This window comes from Malania oleifera, chromosome 10, assembly GCF_029873635.1.
Source record: "Malania oleifera isolate guangnan ecotype guangnan chromosome 10, ASM2987363v1, whole genome shotgun sequence".
NCBI lineage: Eukaryota > Viridiplantae > Streptophyta > Magnoliopsida > Santalales > Ximeniaceae > Malania > Malania oleifera.
This window is the reverse complement of record NC_080426.1, coordinates 11,294,624-11,318,078: the sequence shown is the minus strand read 5'-3', so window position 1 is coordinate 11,318,078 and position 23,455 is coordinate 11,294,624. Positions and strand designations below refer to the sequence as shown.

Genomic DNA, 23,455 nt, shown 5'->3' with positions numbered 1-23,455 from the left:
CGTCATTGAGCAGCATAAGTCACAAGGACAAACTCGGAACTACCACGAGATTGTGCCAAAGTAACTTAAGTACTAAGTCATTGTCCTTCACGAAGTAACTCACCAAAACAAACGTCCAGAGAAGGAACATGAGAGCGATTTAGCAGAGACGAGTGAACAGATTCATAATCAGGGCGGAGTTTCATAAGAAACTTATCACAACGACTAGTCTTGTTAAGATGTTGAATAATGGGAAGAGAAACCAAAGGAACATCCGCAGTAATCAAATCAGAATATTCATTCCAAAGAGTCAGAAACTCCGAATAATAGTCTTGGATGGAATGATTGTCATGTTGAAACATGGCAACTTGGGAACAATATGTGGCTCAACTGAGCCAAGAAGTCAAGACATAATCCGAACATCAAGCACAATCCATGGAGAACAAGCTGCAAACTCCTTGGATTTATCAAGATTGAGTGCAAAATCAGTGCCATCAATATGACCCCAAAGATCTTTTCCCTTCGGGAAAAGTTCAAATTGAGAAGCCCACGTAGAATAATTGTTGCCTGTAAACTTGGCACATACAAGTGCGGAGTCCATTCTAAATAATGCAGAAAATCGAGAAGCCAAAAAAGAAAAGAAAAACAGACTGTTGCGAAAGAACATACAGACCACTAGAAAATCTCGAAGCCCAAAATAAACGATGTAGGTACAAAGAAAAACCAAGAACAACCTCCCTGCACTAAAAAATTAAATATTGAACCAAAAAACTACACTAAAAATTAAATTTTAAACCAAAAACCTACTGTGACGAGAAGATAAGTGCCAGAAACAGCAACAGAAAGCTGTTTCCTACTTGCCGAGAGTCACAAACAGCAATAGAAACTGGAGAAATAAGTGGCAAACTAGAAACCTGTTGCGCCTGCTTGCCGAGAGTCACAAACAACAGAAACTGGAGAAATAAGTGGCAAACCAGAAACCTACTGTGCCTGCTTGCCGAAAGTCACAAACAGGCAACCCAAAAACCTGCTATGCCAAGAGCCACGCAGCCATAGAAATGCTGAAAGAACAGAGGAAAATTCCAGAAGAGAAAACAAAACCACAACAACCACAAAACCGAGAAGACAAAAAATCTAAGGGAAAAAAAATCTAGCAGTGGACTGGCTCTGATACCATGTCAAATATTTTGTGAATGACCAAATGAATTGGCCTTGAGTTTTGTATATTATATATAGACTTTACAAGAATGTTAGACATGGAAAGTAAATAAGATCTAGCATGATTCTAGTCCTATACAAGTAAATTATAATCTGTCAAGCCAAGTGTACAAGATAATGAATTGAAATATAAGGAAATAAATGTGGGCTGAAGTAAGGAAAGTAATTTTTGCTTTGCTATTTGCTGTTCGGTTGACCCCCCCCCCCCTCCCCCCCCCCCCCCCCCCCTTCTGTAATTTTAAATCCTTCATTTTGGAAAACCTGCATCTATAGTTTTATGGTAGTTCCTGCAAGGAGGTGTTTGGTTATCAAATAACACCTGGAGTGGTAAATGCAGAAATACGTTTTCCAAATTAGTGCAGTGTGGTCTGGCATCAGTTTCATCTAAAATGGATTTACATGTTACGAGTTATTATTAGTTTGGGATATCCATTCTCTGGACTAGCTAAAAAAGAGCATGCCTTTCTGCTTGAACATAAATTTGACTTTGAACATCCAAATAAAGTACATTTCAAATGCTTGAAATGTGCAGGTATAGGAGAAAGACGGCATGTTATGACGAGCAGTTCAATTTGGCATTTGAGAACCATATGATATAAATGAGGCACTTGCAGGAGTTGGAGTAGCTGTGCTTTCTTACATTTATAAGAAAAAAAAAAATAACAGCTATGGATGGGTCTTGGTTTTGGAAGCAGCATCTTAGTTTTGTTACTGTCTAGGAGGAGTAAAATCTGAAAGCATTAGAAGGGAAGATAGACTAACAAAACTCTCGAGCTTCGCAGGCATACCCTTCCCATAATTCTTATCCCCCACCATAAAATGTCGGATCATGCGTTGGTTCAGAGTCAGGCCAACAACATCTCTCTCTCTCTCTCTCTCTCTCTCTCTCTCTCTCTCTCTCTCTCTCTCTCTCTCTCTCTCTTTTCTTAATTTATTTTGGTAATAAGTTAAGCTTAAGACAGTTTTGAGAAACAAAGGGAGTAGCAACTAACAAACTTTAGCAGACAGGATGAACTGAAAGAGCGCATGCATATCCTTCACTTTATATAAAGAAACACCCACGAAAAGTTGGGCAGGATTTTCTTCAGAACTTAAAAAACTAAGAGGAAGAAAAAAAAAAAAAAAAAAAACCAGGAATCCAGTAAAAGTAGTAAAACCAGGTAAAGTGTAAAGTGATTCTTTATCTCCAAGCATTATTCTATTTTACATAATACCATTTTCTTAGTTTGGTTAACCATTGGTTGTGGCGCACAGAGATCAGAGAGGAGGAGGATTATTATATTGGGAGAGTGCAGAAAACCAGGTTTTGAGAATTGAGCTGCTTTCAAATTCAAATATAGCTTTTGGGACTGGTTTGTGTTGCAGAATCCATGTGTGTGTGTGTGTGTGTGTGAATATATATACACATATAAGTATATATATATATATATATATATATATGTATGTAGGTATGGAAGTATGTATGTATGGATTTGAAGCAAAAAAAGGAGAATTCTAGGAGGGGAAGAGGTGGGGACTCTTATCTCCTTACTCTCGCTCAGGCAGTAGTCAGGTACACTGTCACCCAGCCAAATAATTTATCTGCTCCCACCCATGAATCCTTGCATTCCTATTTCCATCTATGTACTCACCACTGTGTTGGACATTGTTGGTTGCTTTATATATATATATTTAAAAATGTCCATGAACATATCATTAAATAAGAATAACAGTTTTCGTCATTTTCATTTTGAAAAATCTAGCCTTTAAACTGAATTGGACTACTGCTGCCATGAGCTATACAAGAAAATAAATAAATATATATATGTGTGTGTGTGTGTGTGTATGTGTATGTTTGCATATATGTATACACACAAATTATTTCCCACCATTAAAATCAGATCATTTCAATTTCCAAATGGTGCTGATTCCTTGATCGGGTAGTTGGCAATATGTGTTGCTTCTGATGTAGATTTTGACCTAAAAGCTGTTTAGTCATAATCCAACATATGGTAGTTCTGCATCAGTAACCCTTCAGGGCATATGGTAATTCTACAAATGAACAACTTTTACTGATATCAAACTTAGTGTAGAAAGGAAAACCTTCTAAAAATCATAATCACTATGTTCTTCCTTCAAGTGAAAACTGAAAATTTAGAATCAGGACAGGAATCCTACAGTTCCCACCAAGAAAAAAGGGCAAACAGCGATGAGAAATGAACCACAGGTTTTAAATTGGGGAAAACGAAATATACAGAAGGGGTCAGTGCCGGGCCAATAGAGAGACTCCACCCATAATGTTCTGAATTTTTTATTTGGAAGCATTCAATGTTCTTCGAATTTCTGACATTTCCCAAAAAGTTTTTTTCTTTTCTTACTTTGGCATCATCCGCACTTTTAAATGATGCTCCTCGCTTCCTTACCTTTCACAAAGCTCAGCTCTCCATAAGCTACTCCAGAGAGAGAGAGATAGTCTTCTCTTACCAGTACAGTGAGCATCTGCAATGGCTGTAAACCTCCATTCATGTGACTATGCAGATGAAGACTACATCGATATGGAAGTTAGCTCACATGCCAACTTCTTCTGCCACTCCATAAGCCCTCCTCCAAACCCCAGAGAATTTGAATTCCAAATGTCTTCAGGCTGTCTAGAGAGAGAACCCTCAACTTCCCCAGCAGATGAACTCTTCTACAAAGGAAAGCTCCTTCCTCTTCACCTCCCACCTCGCTTACAAATGGTCGAAAAAATCCTGCAGAACTCCAACTCTGTTTATGACTGCAAAACAGATGCCTTTGAAGATTTCTATAGCACCCCATTAGCCACTACCACTGCCACACCCACTGCAGCCAGTACCCCTTTTGAATCCTGCAATATTTCGCCTTCCGAGTCGTGCCAAGTTAGCAGAGAATTGAACCCAGAAGAGTATTTCTTCGAGTACTCGACTGAAGTGAGCGGTTTCATCTGTGACAACCCCAAAAAGTCCTGGACTAGAAAGCTAAAGTTGATCAAACAGTCTTCACTTGGCCTAAAGCTGAAGGCTTCCCGGGCTTATCTCAAGTCTCTGTTTAGCAAGTCCGGATGCTCGCACGAGTCCTGCACAGCAGCTGCAAGAAACGTAGAGGAAGGCTCAATTCCAAAGGCAAAAGAGTATCTTAACAAGTACATGAAGGTGGGTAAGAAAAATCCATTTGGACAAATCCAGGACAGATACCAAAGATCAACTACTCTCATCATGAGCTTTGGCAAAGACAAGATGAGTGAAGATAGCGATGGCCACCATAGGAGGTCGTTCTCGGCAGCCATCAAACGCCATTCGACAACCAACTCTTCATCTTCTTCAACTTCCTCTGGCTCTTCTTCATCTTCAAGCTCGGGCAATTCGAATGGGTTTTACGAGCCACAGCTTCTCAAGAGAAGCAGCAGTGCTAATTCAGAAATTGAGAGTTCTATTCAGGGAGCAATTGCCCATTGCAAGAAGTCTCAGCAGCTGTTCCATTCAGGAAGTACTGCAAGTGAAGTTGGTTTTTGCTCATTCTCAGCTTCCAGGATTGCTATTTGTGAGAATCAAGAAAGACCCGGGCTTTGCCGGGGCTGAGAGAGAAAGACAGAGAAGAAAAACGAGGAAGAAATAAACGTTTGATGAGTTCATGATGTTTTCTTCTTCAAAACCAGGCGTGGTAGTCCTGCACTGGCCTAGGCCAGAGCGTTCTGCGGAAGTTTGTAATAATGTAGAACCTCCACTCTCTTTTTCCTTGTTAAAAAAGATTGTTTTGAAGCACTACTGAATGTTAACTAGAGTTTTTAGACTTCAAATCAAGAACTCAATAACATTTGCTAAATGATGTTTTCAAATTTCTCATCCACTAGTTTATAGTTCACTCTCTGTTTGAATTTATGTTCTTGGCACAAACTTTCTCACAATTTCAACGCTAGAAGTTGAAACCCCTGCTGTGATGTGGTCACTCAGTCTAGATGAAGCAAAGCATAAAAGCAAGAGCTTGCAAGAATCAAGATGATGAAATGCTGTAAACCTTTTCGCTCTCCCCTGAACCACTTCAGCGAACTTGGCCATCGTTTTTTTTTTTTTTTTTAATCTTTTTTCGATTTTCAGGTGTACTAATGTACTGTACAACTATAGAACTAGGAACCAACAGTAGCCTTTGATTGATTGACCCACTTGAAATAAATTTTATGTGGGTAGCTATTTCTTCCTTTCTATTCTTTTTCCTTTTTCTTGTCCATCCAATTTGACTATTTATAAAAATTGTGGGACATATTCTGACTAGTTAAAAGTAAGCAACATAATCATTCAAACTTTTCAGTGAAGAAAAGAAGGAAAGTAATTCTGATCTTCCACAAATTTATATTTGTGTATGTGGTGCAACTAGAAAATTGCATTTGATAATAAAGAATCTGTTTTTCTCATTGATCTTGAATGGACAGGAGAAGATCAAAAACTCAAAAGGGAAAAATAATCTTTTTCCAGTCACAAATTATTAATAACCCTCCTGCGTAGATGATTACGTATCTTAACCCTAAGTGTTCCCATGCAATCCTAAAAACCCACTAATTTTAGAAGTTACCCCAATTCATTTCACCTTTGATCTTGAGCAAAGGACAAGAAAAGTACATGAAACAGTGACTCGCTAATCTTCTTTCCATCATATGCCATTAATAATTTCAGATAGCTTACCTGTAAAGCAAACTCAAGATCCCACCAGCCAACAGCAAGAGAAGCCGACATGGTTAACCCCATAAACCATATATAATTGCACGACGATGTAGTTTAGGTAAAGACAAATATCATTATGTTCCATTTAATCATGAAATACAACAGAACTAATCATGATAAAGGCTATGAGACCACCTGATTTCCTTCTAGGAGCATCTGAAGGACACCTGCCTGCATAAGTTAATTATGTTAGTAAATTTCACCTTTGAGCAAAAAATAAACAATCCCTAGAACAACCTCAATAAACTAAATGAATCTTGGATTATGAACACAGTAGCCTTTTGAGTTGCTTTAAAATAATTTAAAAAAAAAAAATAGAACTTTTGTGTTGATTTCCCAAGTGGGTGTGCTGAACCTTAAACTAAGATTACTTGTCAGCCAGATCTTTGACAGGGTTTGAGCTCAAAGCAGGCAGTAAATGGACCTAATTTGATGTTGTAGAGCACTAAGGGGGTACTGATAAGCAAATAACAAGAAACACCTTCCCCACCCAACTTCCATGGCTGTCTACACAGACAGAGAGACAGTGAGAGGGAAAGTGCAGGCTGAAGAAAAGATATCTGCTGGGGATTTTTTAATCACTGTTATTGCATCAGCCTAACGCTGTCATATTGTTGCAGAAACTTTCAAGATGCTCCGTAAAGATTGCATAAAAAAGCAAGGGAAGGACAAATATCTAAGTCATCTTCGCTTGTCAGAGTTAAAAATTTTTAGGTGAATCATGCAGTTGATGCAGCAAAGTTACTCTTACCACATAATTTGAACCAAAGATGAGCATCTCAGTTTGGAGGTTGCAATGCCTGATTGCTTTGGTTAGTGTTGCAACTGAGCCAACCTTAGCATGCTAAGCTTGGCATGTTCAATAAACGAGCCTCCAAAATATTTATTAATCGAGTTTAAAACAAAGTAAGACTACTCTTGTTAAAAATTTAATTATATATTAGTGAATTTTAGAATTAAATCTAAAATTTCTCATTGATATAAACAAAAAAATGATTCAATTTATTTAAAACGTAATTTTAATATTTTAATTTGTGTTTTACTATCTTATGTCATTTAAAAATTTTAAAACATAAATAAAAATATGTGATTACTTATGGCATTATTTTACACGCACGTGCACGCCCACACATTTTTTCAATTATAATATTTAGGTGGTAAGTATAATACTAAAATTTTATTGAATTATGAAAGAAGTTAGTGGTTTAAGATTATTTGGATGGTCTGGATAATGCTAAAATTTTATTAATATGAAAGAATGTAAAGGTTAATTTCAGATTTTCATAGGAGTGCACTATCTATGAAAATATTGAAAATTCTAAATATAGTGCAGTATCTTTATAATTTGTTAGAAACAAAAAATAGAATCGATTTTTCACAAGCCACAACTATACCAACCTAAACCTCTACCTATACCTTATCAAATCCGAGACTTCCAGGCTAAGTTTGGTTCACGTAATAATTATTCCTTACGATAAGATGAAATGAAATGAAAAATTCAAGAATAAAGGTAATGGAAGCTCTTTGCATATTCTGTATTATTTCATTCAACGTGTAAAAAGAAAAACAAATCATTTCTATTATCAAATTTGAGAAAAATTATTTCTTTTTATTTCTTAATATAGACTTATAAAAAAGTTTCACATTATTAGTTCTTTTATGATAACAACATAATTTTTGCATACAACTATTTGTAACAAATTTATTATAACTAATGTATTGCTAAACACATGCATTCCATGAACCAAATATAATTTGTCTTAATTTATTTTTTAGGAATAGGTCGGAGTGATGAATTTGAAGTAGGATAAATTCCGACAAATTTTATATGAAATCATACTAAAATATTTATATTTGAATTCACTTGATTTTAAATTTACAGCCTTAAAATTTTATTCCCGAAGACAACTATCAATTTTGTGTATTTCTTCAGAGTGGGAATATAATAGAGTCGCTGGCTAAAATTGCCATGCCCAATTCTCTAAGCCACTTGCATAGAAATCATTTATTTCCATTATGTCTTGTTCAAAAACAAGGGAGATCGTATTGGGTCTATAAAGAATACTACAGATGCTCCACCATAACACCTTGCAATAAAAAACTTACCCCTTAGTTTTCATTTTCAAGTAAGTAGATGAATGATTAGAGAACGTATTCATCTTTCAATCTGTTTTAGAATAATAAAAGAGTCCAATATTGCAAAAATTTAGTAGTCCCATTCAAAAAGTAAAAAAAAAAAAGAAAAAGAAAAACCAAAGTATGAATAAATAGAAAAATACTTAACAATACGAACCCATGATAATCGATAGTGTAGAATCCAATCAATTGAATCATCAGAGACTCATATTGCATAGCACTTAACAACACAGATCCACGATGACCCATACTACAGAATCCACTTAGATACCATCGCATAGATTCGAGTCATCACATACCCGCATTGCATAGCATGATTGGAGTAAACGTGCTTTTACTTAACAGTAACATAAAAGGATAAAATCTGAGCTCCAGGATAGACACAATCTTAGCTCCTGCCATGGTCACTGTGTTTGTCAGGGACACAACGGGATCCCGCTGGTCTCCTTCTACGTTTCAGGATTACAAAAATATCAATCACTCAGTCCTAAATTTTAAACAATTGTGCAAAAAAGAAAATTTTAAAAATATCTTTCATTGTTTTTAAAATGTTTCGACCCAAATGTTGAAAAATAAAAAATATATATATATATATATATATTAATAATAAAGCAATGATTTTTAAATTATTTATTGAAAATAGAAAACTGTGAACACTGATTTCTATAGGCTCTCAGATTCCTTGACCAGGCAAATAATGGAGTTTTTTAGATCTTTCCAATTCGGTAAAAGCTGTTCCAGCCGGGAAGCGGAATTACAATGGTTTGGGAATTAGAAGGATGGTAAGGCTAGACCAATATACGGTCTGCTCTTGTTTACCGCATTACAGAGAACTAGAAAATGGCTACACACTTCAAGAATGAAATGAGTTCAACAAAGGCAACTATTCAGAAAGTTTGTTTTGAAGTCCCAAGGGCAATGTTATGGAGTCTCTATATGGATTAGTGTTATATGTTTTGAATGTCTTAGAAATCTCCTGTTAAGCTAATATATCAAGTCTTACAATCTCTTTTAAAAAAAATAATAATAAAATCTAGTCTACTAAAAATCATGTAAAGATGTCACCAGGGGGGTTATTTACAATATAACATTGTACGCTACAAATGCAGCATTTCTCTTCCCATTTGCTTACCTTCTAATTTCTTTTAAAAGATTTACAACCTGCTTGTCACTCATTGTCACACTCAACCACCTCAGTATCCCCATGTGTGGGGTTAATCACCAGGGAATCTGCATCTAATTTACAGTGTCTTTAACTGTTGATGGCCTTCAAACCTGATCCTGTGATCATGCCTCATTGATTCAATGGTCCTCTTCACTCCAGACAGAGGACACCCTACAGGGGAAAAATGAAAATGAAAAAAATAATAATTTGAAATTACATAAGGAATATGCTGTGATGCAAAATTTGAGGGTAAAGGTATCAACCCCCTCCGTCACTCTTCTACATAAGTTTCTGAATAAAGCACAGAAGCAAGAAAAGATTATTGGCATTCACCTGCAGCTGAATGGCAAAAATAATTAATAATAATAATAATAACTGAGTAAAAACTAATACTTACCGAGTTAATTCACAGTTGACTGCAGCCTGATTGTGATCTGCCAACAATAGGCACAAATACTGTCAAAGGTCATCTGCCAGAAGATGAAATGCTTGGACTAAGAGATAAATAAATACCTTTGTTTTCTCATTTCTTCCAATATAATCACATAATTTTTTCTCTCTCATGAGCTCTTTCCCTGCCCAACAGAGCTGGGTCGTATCCTCATTTAAGTGTTCTGAGCCTGGGAATTCAACAACACAATTTCCAACCACATTTCAAGACCATGAATTAATATTTCTTTCAAATCTCCATCTTCAAACAATACTTCCACAAACACACAGAATGTAGCAAAAAAGTAAGTCTATTTATTTCTAAACAACGAGAGATTCCCTAGTCACTTCAAGCCACAGTTCAATAGGTGCCGGTTCTACTCGTAGCATCCACTTGAAATAAGCAGGTGCCAGTTCTACTTCTAGCATCCATTTGAAATAAAAATAAGCCACAGACCATAATTGCCTTTCTTTTGTGTCTTTCACTCTTTAAGATCAATTATTTTCATAAAGCACTTTAACAAAGATATGCTTCGCCGTTAGGATTTTAAGGAAATTCTTAACAAAAACGAGATAAAACAAGCCTGCAAAAATATTTACCAAAAAACCTCTCATTGTTTTTCAATGAAAGATCATAAAATCAGGTTAAGCTTATGAAGCAAAAGAATAAATCAAGATGCAGAATGTCTGGGTGCAAAAATCAAATTTAGGGACATTATAGAGAATGAGACGGAAGGTTAAAGACATTTAAATGCATGCCTGAATTGATTTGGAATACTTCAAACTATTAGTAAACAGTTTACTGAAAATAATAAGTTCCACCATATGTAATATGAATTCTAAATGAGAAGGAAAACTATTAATGTACTGTACTTTTGTTACGAAAACATTCCTCCTTGATACCATGAGCAATTGCAACCCAGCTTGTTCGGTGTTACTCAAAGAAAATGCGTAAAAAGAAGCAATATCAACTGTTAAGTAGCATCATGAAATCAGACCCAAGTTTGATTCAACTTTCAAGCCATACAACAAGAATAATAACCAAGCTTAAGTCTCACTACGCGGAATCGGAAAAAATATCCTTTTTCATCAATCTACACGACCTTGGGCAACAAATGTAGGGTAAAGCCTTGCTATCTCATTCCAAGTTATCCTAGGTCTACCCCTCCCCCTTAAATGCCACTAACATCAACCAGCTCAACTCCTTATATGGCCTAAACTTTAGGTGTTCAAATCGTCTCAGAGGCCCCTCCCCCATGTGATCCTCTTTGGGTGTTATGCTTAACTTACCGCGAATGTGTTTATTCTTCAATTATATTTTAGCATTCTCATTAGAGGCCAAAGTTAGAGCACTAGTTTGCACTAGTTTAAGTCTCACAACTTTCAAGCCAAAGTGCACGAGCACAAAGTATTTATAAGTATTCTAATTGTCCTAATTGCGCTAGAGCAATGCAGGCTTTTTTGCTTATTCATCCCAACACATGTTCAAATTTGGCTCAACGAGTCATGTCAACATGTGTCCCACATGCCATTCATTCATTTAGAGAATTATCCCATATTAGAGTTATTATGGCCACTGCCAATGATAGTATCTATTATCTACTAACTACATTGAAACAACTGGCAGCAAAAAAGTTAAAAACAGAAAAATGCAGCACCAAGAATGTGGTTACAAATTCATTTAAAAAAAAAAAAGGCTTCTAAAGTTGAGGAACTAATGATGAAGTAAGCTTAAACTAAACAATTCGTCATGGCAAAGCAGTCAAGAATAAGTTAGGAATGACAAATATGACTGACTCATGCTACATGTTCAACCAATATGATATTAGAACATGATTAACCTGACTGGCTCATGCAAAAGAACCGGGTTTGCCCAGACTCCGTAGAGGCTTTCTTGCTTGCTTATTTTAGAGGCTCCAAAAGGGAAAAGGATGTTAGTAGACTGTGGAACTGTGTTGTATTCACTTTTTTGAAGGGTATTAGGTTGGAAAAGAATCCACACATTTTTAACGGTTGTTCTTTTTTTGCTTCACTTCAGGCTTTCTGCACTGGTTACATCAAGGGGGCTTGGTTTTTCAGATTTTCCGTGAGATTAGCATGTAGTATAGGTCTGATGTTGTTTTTAATTCAAATATTTTTTTTCTGTTTTTGCATATATTTTTTTTATTTGTTTAGGAGGGTATCATGTTCTCCCACTTTGTACCCCTTTTCTCCCTTGATTAAATTTCTTCATTTATCAAAATAAGCAAAAAGATAAAAAAAAAAAAATGTTAGAATACAATGTATTCCAACCACGGTTTTAAAAATCAGTGTAAAGCTCATTATGGACAGCCACCGATACCGTTTGTTGGAAAGTTTCCAAATTTATCCAGTCAACTCTCCTTGATTATAGGAGAAATTTCTGTAATTATGTAAATATTCTAGGATATATTCTTAGGAGATATTCTAGGAGATTTGTTAGCAATTGTCAATCTTTCCTTTTGTTATTCTTTCCTTTATTGTTCTTTCCTTTTAGATTATCCTTGTAGTCTATTAGACATTCAGATTGTACCTTATTTTAAAATAATAAGAAATACTATTTCAATTCTTCTCCACTTCTAGATGGTATCAGAGCCTGGTTTTCTTTTCCTTTCGGCAGTCATAGCTTCTAAAACCTAGGCTTTATTGCCTTAACCCTGTTCAGCCTGCATTATGTCTGAAATTTCCAAAACTTACACCATCGCCAGACCTGAACCTGTGGTCAACACCAAAACTGAAACCAAAGGAGCCCATACCGAACCCCATTCAGTCCAAATCACAAATATCCGCCTCAATGAAGCCAACTTCTTGAGATGGTCTCAGTCAGTTCGAATGCATATCCACAGGAGAGGTAAGATTGGGTACCTTACTGGTAAAAGGCCCCTGACAGAGCAGACCAATCATATGCTATATGGGATGCTGAAAATTCCATGATTATGGCTTGGCTTGTGAATGCAATGGATGAAGATATTAGTGCTAATTACATGTGCTATCCTACTGCAAAAGAATTTTGTGATAATGTTACTCAAATGTATTCAGACCTTGGAAATTATTCTCAGATTTATGAGTTGTAGCAAAAAATTGGCAAGACTTAACAAGGGGAAGACTGTGTGACTAAGTATTTTAATGTCCTTGGGGGACTATGGCAAGACTTGGATCTATTCAATGAGTATGAATGGATAAGCCTTGATGATTGCAACTACAACAAGAAGATGGTGGAAAATGCAAGAATTTTTAAATTCTGGGCTGGACTCAATGATGAGTTTGATGAGGTCAGGGGGAGGATTCTTGGTAGACAACCTCTGCCTCAAACGGAGAGGTATTTTCTAAAGTGAGACGCGAATATTGTCGTTTGAATGTTTTGCTAAAGAAAAAAGGGGCTGATCGAACAATGGATAACTTGGCTTTGGTTGCTGCTAATCCTACTATACAGTGGTCATATCCCAATCAAAAATCTCGAGTATGGTGAGACTATTGTAATAAGCCACGCCATACCCGAGAAACTTGCTGGAAACTACATGGAAAATCAGCAAATTGGAAGAGCAACAAACCTGGACCTGGAAACAACCAAGTGGCTCCTAGAGCAAATGAAGCCCAGACCAATATTCTAAGTTTAGAGCAGATGGATCAACTTCTTCAACTGCTGAAATCTAATCCGATATCTGGTACTGCTATTGGCTCCTTGGCCCAAACAGGTAATACGCCAAGTGCCTATCCCAATTCTTTAGCCTTTGCACCATGGATTATTGATTCAGGTGCATCCGACCATATGTGTACATCTCCATTGTTTCAATCTTATTATCCTTGTCTGAGTAATAAAAAGTGAGGATTGCAGATGGGAGTCTTTCATCCATTGCAGAAGCAAGTTCAACTAGAATTTTCGAGAAAATAGAATTAAAATCTGTCCTTCATGTTCCTAAACTTACTTGCAATCTCCCGTCTGTTAGTAGATTATCCCGTGATTCTAACTGTCATATCATATTCTTTAATTCTCACTGAGAATTTCAGGACCATAACTCGAGGGCGATGATTGTGAGTGCTAGGATGATCGATGGCCTTTATTATTTTGATGATACCCTATTTAGCAATATACAAGCTCAAGGCTTGAGTGGTAGTACTAGAGTAGTACTAGTTCAATCCCTGTGTGTGATCAAATAATGCTTTGGCATCTTAGGTTAGGGCATCCTAGTTTTTTTTATTTAAAATATTTGTTGCCTAGTTTGTTTAAAAATTTGGATTGTACTTGTCTTCATTGTGATGTTTGTCATTTATCAAAAAGTCATCGAGTTCCTTATAATTCAAAAGGCTACCGTGCATCAAAATCTTTTTATTTGATTCATAGTGATGTTTGGGGTCCCTCTAAGGTTACTACCTTATTCGAAAAATGGTTTGTGAATTTATAGATGATCATTCTCAGATTTGTTGCGTATATTTGATGAATGGAAAATCTAAAGTTGATTATTCAAGAATTTTTATAGTATGATCGAAAATCAATTTCACACAAAAATAAGCATACTTCGTACGGATAATGGTACAGAACATTTCAACCAAATTTTGGGAAATTTTTTGAAAGAAAGAGGGATTCAACATCAATCCACGTGTCGTGGCATCGTTGAAAGAAAAAATTATCATTTCCTTGAGGTTGCACGGACTATAATGTTTTCTATGCATATTCCAAAATAATTGTGGAGGGATGCTATTCTAACTGCTTATTACCTTATTAATAAAATGCCTACCTGTGTGCTGCAATATATCACTCCTTTGGCATGCCTTAAAAAACCTTTCCTGATAATAGGATAATTTCTTATCTGCCTCTAAAAGTATTTGGATGCATTGTTTTTGTTCATATTCCAGCTCATCTTAGATCTAAACTTGATCCTAGGGCTGAAAAATGTGTGTTTCTTGGATATGCTCCCAATAAGAGAGGGTACAAATGCTTGAATCCAAAAAAAAAAAAAAAAGTTAACAAATAATAAAAAAAAAAAACAAAAGACAATACAAAAAAAAATATCACATCAATATGGATGTCATTTTTGTTGAAAATCGGTCTTACTTTAACCAAACTTATCTTTAGGGAGAGAGAGAGTAGTGAAGATCAGTTTTGGCAAACTTCTATACCAATGCCTAATGTTTTCCTTGACATTGACATCCCTCTACAAAACATTCAAGGAACTAAAATTTTAAATAGCGAAAAAAATGGAAATCCCAATTTTCCTGTACAAAGCATAAAGGAATCACAAACAGGGGAAGAATTGCTACAGAATAATCCCTCTTCTAAGCTTCATGTTTATACTAGAGGCAGGTATCGTTCTCATACTAAGGATCATCTCACAATCTCAAAGCATAATCAATCATCACCTCCAAAAACTGGTCATATGGAAATCCCAGGTAATCCTTCTACTACACTTCCAGTTGATCAATCTACTACCCTTGATGTACCTATAGCCATTAGGAAAGGAGTTAGAACCTATACCACACACCCCATTGCCAAATATTTATCATACCATAGACTCTTATAATCATAAGGCCTTTACATCCAATATTTCTCACCTATTTGTTCCAAGAACCATTCAAGAAGCTATGGATCATCCGGATTGGAAGTTAGCAGTTCTTGAAGAGATGAATGCACTACAGAACAACAATACTTGGGAAATTGTTGATTTACCAAAGGTAAAGAAAATTGTAGGTTGCAAGTGGGTGTTTACAGAATGCAAGGCTAATGTCAATATAGAGAGATATAATGCGAGACTAGTTGCAAAAGGGTTTACACAAACATATGGAATTGACTATCACGAAACTTTTGCTCCAGTGACCAAGATAAGCTCAATCCCAATGTTACTCTCCTTAGCTATACATTCTAACTGGCCCTTACGCCAGTTGGATGTAAAGAATGCTTTTTTAAATGGAGACCTAGACAATGAAGTGTTTATGGAATTACCACCAGGTTTTGAGCAATCTCCGAGAGCTTGGTTTGAACGCTTTGGGAAGGTTGTAAAGGGTCATGGTACAGCCAAGGTCAAGCTGATCACACTATGTTCTATAAGCACTCAAGTGAAGGGAAGGTTGCTATTCTATTTGTCTATGTTGACGATATTATTTTGGCAGGTAATGATAGCAAGAAACTTGAAAAATTAAAACAGATGCTTGCTATTGAATTTGAGATTAAAGATTTCAGTGACTTGAAGTATTTTCTCAGTATGGAATTTGCAAGGTCAAGAAAAGGTATTTTTATTTCACAAAGAAAATATGCGCTTGGACTTGCTTGGAGAAATTTACTAGGGTGTAAAGCAGTTAAGACACCTATAGAGCCTAAAACTACAACCTGCCAAGCCTAAAGAAGTAACCAATAAAGACCAGTACCAAAGATTGGTTCAAAGGCTACTTTATCTATCACATACACGTCCTGACCTAGCCTTTGCTGTCAGCATGGTAAGCCACTTCATGCACTCACTAGGGCCTGACCACTTTGATGCAATTTATAGAATCCTGAGATATTTAAAGGAAACTCCAGGAAAAGGTCTATTGTTTGAAGACCATAGACATCTACAAGTTGAGGTATACACTGATGTAGATTGGGCCGGGAGTATAACCAACAGAAGATCAACTTCTAGTTATTCTACCTTTGTTGGTGGAAATTTGGTTACATGGCGAAGCAAAAAACAAAATGTGGTAGCTAGGAGTAGTGCAAAGGCAGAATTTAGAGCAATTGCTTATGGAATTTGTGAAGTGTTGTGGATTAAAAAATTATTGGAAGAATTGAAAGTCACTAATCCACTACCTATGAGACAATATTGCGATAACAAATCTGCCATAGCCATTACTCACAATCTAGTGCTTCATAATAGAACAAAACATGTTGTTGACTCTACGAGTCCAATCCTGTTTTGATAATGACAAATCACTTGATATTTGATCTGTGCATTGAGTTTGTGAACAGGACTTACACTGAGCATGCACGGAAAGATAACGAGTCATGGATGCCATAAAGTAAAGCTTATACATATTAGAAAGTACCATGGAACTCAAAGAGTATGAGAATCAAGATGTAAGCGGTAAAGTTCAAGAATGTCTTGGGAATGGGTATTTAGAACTTATGTATCTACATTTTCGTATGATTTAATTTGAGGCTCAACATAACCTAGAATGACTTTAGGATTCATGCATTTCATGTATATCATTAGGGGACCTTCATGGATTTAGAAATGTTTTTTTGAAATCATGGAAAATATGCTTTATAAAAGAGCCAAAAAAAAGAGCAAAGCATTTTCTAAAATTAGAAAAAGGAAATAAAAAATTTGGACTTCGATATTCAGTAGCCTAAAGATTAAGTTCGGTAGCCTGAAGAATTAATGGGAAAACACAGCAAGAAGGCCGAGGTACTTCGGTTGCCTGAACTGGAACTTCGGTCGCCTGAAGTCACCACTTTAGGAGCCTGAACTCACTTCGGTTGCCTGAAGTCGCGGGAAAGTTTAAAATTCAGATTTTTATTAATAGAACTCGCAAGTTTTTTCTTTGATCCAACGGTTGAGATCAATCCTAACGGTAAGACACTGTAAATACTAAATATCTAAACCCTAGAACGGAGCTAAGACATACAAGAAGAGAAGAATACATATTATTGAAAAATATTGAGAAACTTGCTCTCATTGCTATGTGATTGCCTACACTTCAACTTCTACCCATCAAGCTTGGGCAAATCAATTTAGAATCTCAAAGGGATCTCTCTTATACATCTTGATTGTCAACTTAGTATTGAGGTTTGATCATTCAAGTTATTATTTTCAAGAACTTCTCATCTCATTACTTGTTATTGAACATCATTAGAAAAGTTTGATCTTGAGTGTGCACATATATATAAAAATTGTTTTTAAAAAGATCATTACTTGAGAAAGTTGTTTAGCTTTTGGTTGATTGATTTTTGATTCAAGAGTATAAAAATATACATATATTTTTTCATAGAGCTCATTATTGAAAAACCTATTTTTGATTACTTGATTGATCATGTAAGTGCCCATACACATACTTAGTTATTCTAAACAAGATTGATACTTGATTTAGATTGTGTGGTTGATTGAAAGGGTTGATTTAAGTGTGTGTTCTCTAAAAGATTTATATTTTAGATATATTATAGCTTAATCAAATATCCTTGGTACTTATAACTATACAATTAATTGAGGGATATTTTCTAAAAATTAATATACTCAGTTTGTGATTGAGTACATGAAATAAAACTTTGTGATTTGCATTGACTTAATATTCAAGACAAAGTTTTTGTTAACAAGTTCACTTCAAATATATTTGTACATTTTTGCAAAATAAACCAAGAACCCTAGTTGACTCCAAAACATTTTAAATATATATGTACTTGGGAGTTTTGGTTAAATAGGGAGTTGTGTGTTGAAGCATATCATACATAAAATGATTGTATCGTTTTTTCATACTTTCATGAGCTTCAAGTTATATCATATGTTAATGTATTAGGAAATTGAATTGTACTCACCAGCTTTTGTTAGAAGCATTATTTTGAGTGTTAATTTTCAGATTTTATTGTATACACGGTTCGGTGTGTGAACCGGTGTGTGAGGAGAGAGCTGTATCTCTTGTAAGCAGCGGATTAGGAGGAAGTTGTACCTCTTGTAAGCAGCGGAATAGAAGGGAGCTGTACCTCTTGTAAGCAGCGGATTGTAAGGGAAGTTTCGTCCCAATTTAAGGAGCAGGGATTATAGTGGAATCCTTGAGTGGGTTGCTCAAGGCGAGGATATAGGCCAGGTTGGCTGAACCTTGTAAAATTGCGGTTGCATTCTCTCTCCCCTTATCCTTTGTATTTCCCGCATCGTATTTTAATTTCTTGCTTGCTTGTGTATGTTGAATAACTTTACACACACTTAATTTGGTAAAAATGAATTCATTGATAAAATAACTTTAATTCAGACATAAGTCCCTACCATTAATTAGTTAAACATAAAAATAGGGATTGATTGGTAAATAAGTTTTAAAAAATTTTTAAAATACCCAATTCACCCCCCCCCCCTCTTGGGATTACACCTTAATCAACACATGTTGAGGTCGACAAGCATTTTATAAAGGAGAAGCTGGACAATGGACTGAATTGTTTACTCTATATCTCTACTATTGAACAAGTAGCAGATATACTTACAAAAGGACTACCAAAGAAACAATTCGAAAACTTGATCGGCAAGCTAGCTATGGAAGACATCTTCAAACCAACTTGATTATAGGAAAAAAATTTGTAATTATGTAAATATTCTTAGGAGATATTCTAGGATATATTCTTAGGAGATATTCTAGGAGATTTGTTAGCGATTGTCATTCTTTCCTTTTGTTATTCTTTCCTTTATCATTCTTTCCTTTTAGATTATCCTTGTGCTCTATAAGACATTCAGATTGCACCTTATTTTAAAATAATAAGAAACATTATTTCAATTCTTCTCCACTTCTAGACCGTTATGGGGTGATATCTTTGAGGTACTCCGATTCACAACCATAATGACCCTTACAAACCGTAACAGACTATTATAGGCCGCTACGAGTTGTTACGGTGCCAGACTGGCTATGAATGGCTAAAACATGTTAGCAAATGCATGCAACTAAAGTAACCAAGATGATATCCAATACGTATAGTGTATGTTATATTTGAATTGATTAAAATTTACTAAAAACCATTTAAAGCAATAGTATATAGGATTCAAGGGTCAAAACATGTGAATCTATGTGTTTTTAAGAAGTTTGCTAATGCAAAAAAATGAATGCATAGACACGGCATCTATTACTTGTTATTGTAACGGCCATGACAACGGAAATGGTTATTGTTATGCGGATCATAATCGTTATATAAAACCATGATTCCAACAAGCAAGATGCAGTAAGAGAAGATGGCTATATTTTGGGCTTTTGAGAAGATTGTGCCAACTACTTTTTGTTTCAATTTTTTTTAGGCTTAAAAGATCCCAAGGTTGATAGATACACCAAAATATATGGACCTCAATCCAAACTTGAGCAGGCTTCAACATACTTAAAAAGTATCGTACTTTATAATTAATGTATGAAAGCACAAAGGGGAGAAGGAAAAATTCTCTAGATTCAATAAGAGAAATGGGTGTTTCTCAATAAAGTACCACTCTTGGATTGGAAAGGACGGGGAAGCAAGAGCGAGAAGCTTTCCTTGAAAGGCAGTTTGGAAAACAAAACTTCCAACTAAGGTGGCCCTTTTAAAATAGGAAGCTACTTGGGAAAGGATTCTCTCGTTGTTATTGTCGATAATCCGATGAAAAGAGGCGTACAGTCAATAGGTGCTTCTTTCATTAGGATGTTGTTGGCAAGATGGTGTCAGAGTTTCAGGCTTGGAGGGGCTCCAGATGTAGGGAAAGCGATAAGGACCTGTGTGATGTCATCCCACAAGCTCTGTTGCGGATTGACTGGAGGAAAAGGGACACTAAGGGTCTGTTTGCTATCATTTTTGTTTTCTGCTTTCTATTTTTGTTTCTCCACAGTAAAGAAATAGATTATAAAAATGCGTTTGTTTATGCTGTTAGTTTTCTATTTCTGTTGTCAATTTTTAGTTATTTGCCAAAAAACTAAAAACTAGAATGGTTTTCAGTTGTTGGACCTATTGCCAAAAAATTTAATATCTAGAAATAGTTTTTTTTTTTTATTAAATTATTCATTTTATATACTTTTAAATTAAAATCAAAATTACATGATCATATGAATTTAAATATAATTAAAATAAGAATATAGATAAATTTCAAAAAATAACAATAAAGCCAATTACAAAATAATTTTACTATTTTTCAATTGTCATGTCCAATAAAATTTTTACTGTAAAGTAGAACAATTAAGTAAAGTAATAATAAATTTTATTTTTATTATAGTAAAGTATTTGTAATTTTATTATTTTAATCATATTTTTATTATAATATTTGATTTAAAGATGAAAATGAGCATTTTTTAATAATTTTTTTAAATTTGTATTAGTTTTATAAATGTTAACCAAATAGGCAGCTGGAGTTTTAGTTTTTAGTTTCAATTTCTGGTTTTTTATTTTCGTTTCTTATTTTCATTTCTTTAATTTTTGACAATGATACCAAATGACCCCTAAAGCTTCCAAAGGAACAGAAAATTCTATGAAAAAGCTGAAAATGAAGCATTTTTCAATTTGTATTCGAGGCTCAACACTTCCCACTGCAGGAATTTTGGCTCCTTTGCTGATTTTGTGGACAACTTTTAATGGCTACTGACAGCTGTATAGTTTGTGTACTTGGGTGACTCCCCCTTGGACTCCTTTCAGTAATATATACAGTTTGCTTACACAAGCCACACATGCCTTTTAAATTTAACCCTTCATTTCATATTCTGTTATTATGGCCCCACAAACTTTTTGTGATTACTGTAATATGTAATAACCCATATAATCTATATATGCCTCTCCCCAGTGCCCACCCTGCCCCCCAGACCCACCCCCACGCCCAAAATATGCCAATATGCCACACATAAGCTCTTTTAAATTTAGCCCTTCATTTCATACTCTGTTATAAATTATTATAGCCCCCAAACTTTTTGTTATTATTGCAATAACCCATATAATTTATATATGCCTCCCCCCTCCCTCACCTTCCCCCAAAAGAAAACAAATTATCAAAAAAACAACAAAACAAAGAAACAAAAAACAGCCACCACCACCGAGATTAACTTTGGCATTCTACCACTAGATATTATGCAATAGATTCACTAAAATGAAAAATCAATAGCTGGCAGTAGTTCATGACTTCATTTTACTTAGAACTCACTAAATGATATACTTTAATATTTCAGCAAGCACACATTCATTGTAGGAATTATGTCTTTATAAGGTTACACTAGGGAAATTATGCAATTAAATTAGGGGATAGAAATACAGCTTCAGGAGTACATGTATGGTAGCGAGAAGACACCGATAAATAAAATTGTGTATGTTGTAGCCAGAAACCTAAAAATTGATCGTCAGGCTAAAAAAAAATTTCGAAAGAGCTCCGAACCAGTTAATTCCATTACTATGAACGGAAAATAAAATCAATGAAGAATGTTAAATGAATAACAGCTACAACCATGAAGTCGGTTAAGTAAATTGAAAATTAAAATTTTGGCAATAGAGCGAATAACATAACAAAAATAACAAAGACCAACTTAACAAATATAAAAGTCATTCTTAATAAGTATGTGCACTAATGCATGCACAGTTCATATGGTGAATGGTGCAGTACCTGTGACGAACACCTGGAACTGACCGGAATCTGAAAGACCAAGCAGCTGATAATTTAGCACGAGTTCCCTTTCTATGATTTGTATATGGTCTTTCAATAAATTAGGCAATAAAGTCCTATTGTGGAGAGCCTGGTCCTGTCATGCCAAAAGACCCAAAACTTTTATTTTCAAATAATAACCATCAAAGCAATCAAAACCCTCCGTTGGTTGCTGAGAAAATCAAAAGAAAATTTATTTAATAAGTAAAGAAGAGCATCAATCATCATACTCCATGCTTTCTTTTCCAGCATATTCTCAGCAAGAGAACAAACCATTAAAATATTTTTTAAAAGGAAAAAAAAATTAAAGAAAGAAATGCAAGGGAAACCAATCATTAAAGAAGAGGAAGATGAAGAGGAAGAGGAGAACATCTTCAGAGAGAGAGAGAGGGAGGGAACCTTTGAAGCATAGGACTTGGCTTCTGACAAAGCTCTGGATAGAGATATAGCTGCACAAACATGGACGACAATGTGAAATGAAACAAATACCGCAGTTTGAGCTAGAATTTTGAACCCCGAAAACAATAAAAATAAAAAAGAGATAGATGTACGACATTAAGTCTTCAACCTTTAGAATCGCCATGGAGGTGGCTGAGACGAGGTTCAAGCTCGGCAACGAGACGCTGGATCTTCAATTGAAGATTGGAAATTTGAATAACATTTTCGGCGATTTCTCTGATTTCGGAAATGCTAGGGCAGTCGAAGAGAAATTCGCGATCAAAATTCTCGCCATGCTTTACATGGATTCGTACCATTTTGATACCCTAAAGAGCGAATGGTGGAAAAACAGAAAAATGAGCCCTGTTAAAATACAGAATCATCACTTTGAATGCACCAAGCTGTCAGCTAAAAGATTTCGAAACCAGAGAGAGGAAGCCGAAAAAAAATAATCAATTCGCACAACAAATCAGTTCTAGGGTTTTGAAGATACGAGGGAAAAAAAATTTTTGTTAAAAAAATAAATTTCAGTTTTTCACAACAAATTCACTTGACTTCGCTTGATTCAAAACCCCCTGTTTGGTATGATTTTCACTCGATGGATGAGTCGATTGAAAGTCCTCTGTATTATTCCAATTCTTACTCTAAAATAAGCAACCATTATGAAGAAAAAAAAACAAAAACTCAACTGAAAAGAGGACAAATTTATAGAACAAAACACTGACATACCGGAGAGAAGATTTTGAATTTTTGAGATAGAAATAACCAACAGAAAACACGCGCACACCCCGGTGATCGTCGGCGTCGGAAAGTGCAGGAACAGCGGAACCAATTTCTGAAATCGTCTTTAGGACACACAGCTCCTGCTCAGTCAAGGAAATTACATTGGAAAAACAAGGTTCCAAGTTCCAACCATGGTATTTTATGAATTTGCCAATAAGGGTAGTTCGTTTTGGAGGGTAAGCCAAGAGTAAAGCTAAGTTAGGCTTAAGCCTAGCAGTAGTGGTGTACAAAATTTACCAAAAATTAAAAATCAATCTGAAATCGAAATTAGTTTTGGT

General features: G+C 35.3%; 2 protein-coding genes across 11 annotated transcripts; one reads left to right on the top strand and one right to left on the bottom strand.

The window, feature by feature from the left end:
* Nucleotides 1-3,291: 3,291 nt before the first annotated feature.
* On the top strand, nt 3,292-5,032 carry LOC131167053 (probable membrane-associated kinase regulator 4). The gene has a single exon (XM_058125814.1). The coding sequence runs from the start codon at nt 3,681-3,683 to the stop codon at nt 4,770-4,772; it is 1,092 nt and encodes a 363-aa protein (XP_057981797.1). The 5' UTR covers nt 3,292-3,680; the 3' UTR covers nt 4,773-5,032.
* A 3,965-nt stretch (nt 5,033-8,997) lies between these two features.
* On the bottom strand, nt 8,998-23,455 carry LOC131167052 (uncharacterized). Of its 10 annotated transcripts, none has more exons than XR_009139974.1 (8): nt 23,124-23,366; nt 22,525-22,720; nt 22,356-22,405; nt 21,918-22,053; nt 9,724-9,830; nt 9,608-9,644; nt 9,474-9,549; nt 8,998-9,381 (listed from the first exon to the last, which is right to left on the bottom strand). XR_009139974.1 is itself a non-coding variant. In XM_058125812.1 (8 exons), exons 2-6 carry the CDS (start codon nt 22,709-22,711, stop codon nt 9,612-9,614), a joined length of 513 nt encoding a protein of 170 aa, XP_057981795.1. In that variant the 5' UTR covers nt 22,712-22,720; nt 23,124-23,446; the 3' UTR covers nt 8,998-9,381; nt 9,474-9,501; nt 9,608-9,611. The 10 variants fall into 10 exon arrangements, 7 of the variants coding, with proteins under 7 accessions (XP_057981795.1, XP_057981792.1, XP_057981796.1 ...); XR_009139973.1 differs by having other exon boundaries at nt 22,525-22,757; nt 23,124-23,344; XR_009139975.1 differs by having other exon boundaries at nt 23,084-23,124.

Coding starts and splice junctions, on each gene's coding strand:
- LOC131167053 (XM_058125814.1), top strand. CDS start 3,681: ATGGCTGTAAACCTCCATTCATGTGACTATGCAGATGAAGACTACATC.
- LOC131167052 (XM_058125806.1), bottom strand. CDS start 22,711: ATGGTACGAATCCATGTAAAGCATGGCGAGAATTTTGATCGCGAATTT. Junction 22,054..22,355: donor CCAAGTCCTATGCTTCAAAG/GTTCCCTCCCTC, acceptor TTGGCATGACAG/GACCAGGCTCTCCACAATAG. Junction 9,645..9,723: donor GAAGAAATGAGAAAACAAAG/GTATTTATTTAT, acceptor TATTGTTGGCAG/ATCACAATCAGGCTGCAGTC.